This window comes from Auxenochlorella protothecoides (genome assembly GCF_000733215.1).
Source record: "Auxenochlorella protothecoides strain 0710 unplaced genomic scaffold scaffold66, whole genome shotgun sequence".
Lineage (NCBI taxonomy): Eukaryota > Viridiplantae > Chlorophyta > Trebouxiophyceae > Chlorellales > Chlorellaceae > Auxenochlorella > Auxenochlorella protothecoides.
The window spans coordinates 209,101-209,549 of record NW_011934357.1 but is presented as its reverse complement, the minus strand read 5'-3'; the positions used below and the strand labels follow the sequence as shown (position 1 = coordinate 209,549).

Sequence of the window (449 nt, the reverse complement as noted above, 5' to 3'; positions counted from 1 at the left end):
GGGCCGCACCTGGCCCCCGCCGCCGACTTCTGGGCCGCGCGCGGGGTGCGGGGGGAGGCCCTGCTGGGCCTGCTGGGCAGCAAGGGCGCGGTGCAGGCGCCCGCCGTCCTGCACCCCACCTACGACTGGCTGTCGCAGGAGGTGGGCGTGCCGCCCGAGGGCTGGGCGGCCATGCCGCAGCTCATGGCCAAGCCGCTGGCTACGCGCCTGGCGCCCGGTGTCCGCCTCCTCCAGCGCGCGGGCTTCAAAGGTGAGCGCTCCAGGCCCTCCTTCCTATTCCTGGGGGGGGGGTATCGTCGGAATTCTTGCCCAGGAGCGTGGACAAGGAGCTGCTGGGGTGTTCTGCATCCCATCGCTCCCCCTGGAGCGCCTGGTGACACCCTTGGCGCTCGCCGCGCCTCTTCCTGCAGCGGCACGAGTGCGAGGCAGACGTCTCGCTCGATACTCAC

At 72.6% G+C, this 449-nt stretch overlaps 1 protein-coding gene across 1 annotated transcript in view; it reads left to right on the top strand.

Moving 5' to 3' along the window:
* The window catches only part of F751_5661 (hypothetical protein), a gene marked incomplete at both ends in the record, with an annotated part of 4,856 nt that overhangs the window by 2,493 nt on the left and 1,914 nt on the right, over positions 1-449 (top strand). Inside the window, one exon of the mRNA XM_011402382.1 lies at positions 139-250. Coding sequence (XP_011400684.1) covers positions 139-250 — 112 coding nt within the window. The remainder of the gene's footprint in view (positions 1-138; positions 251-449) is intronic.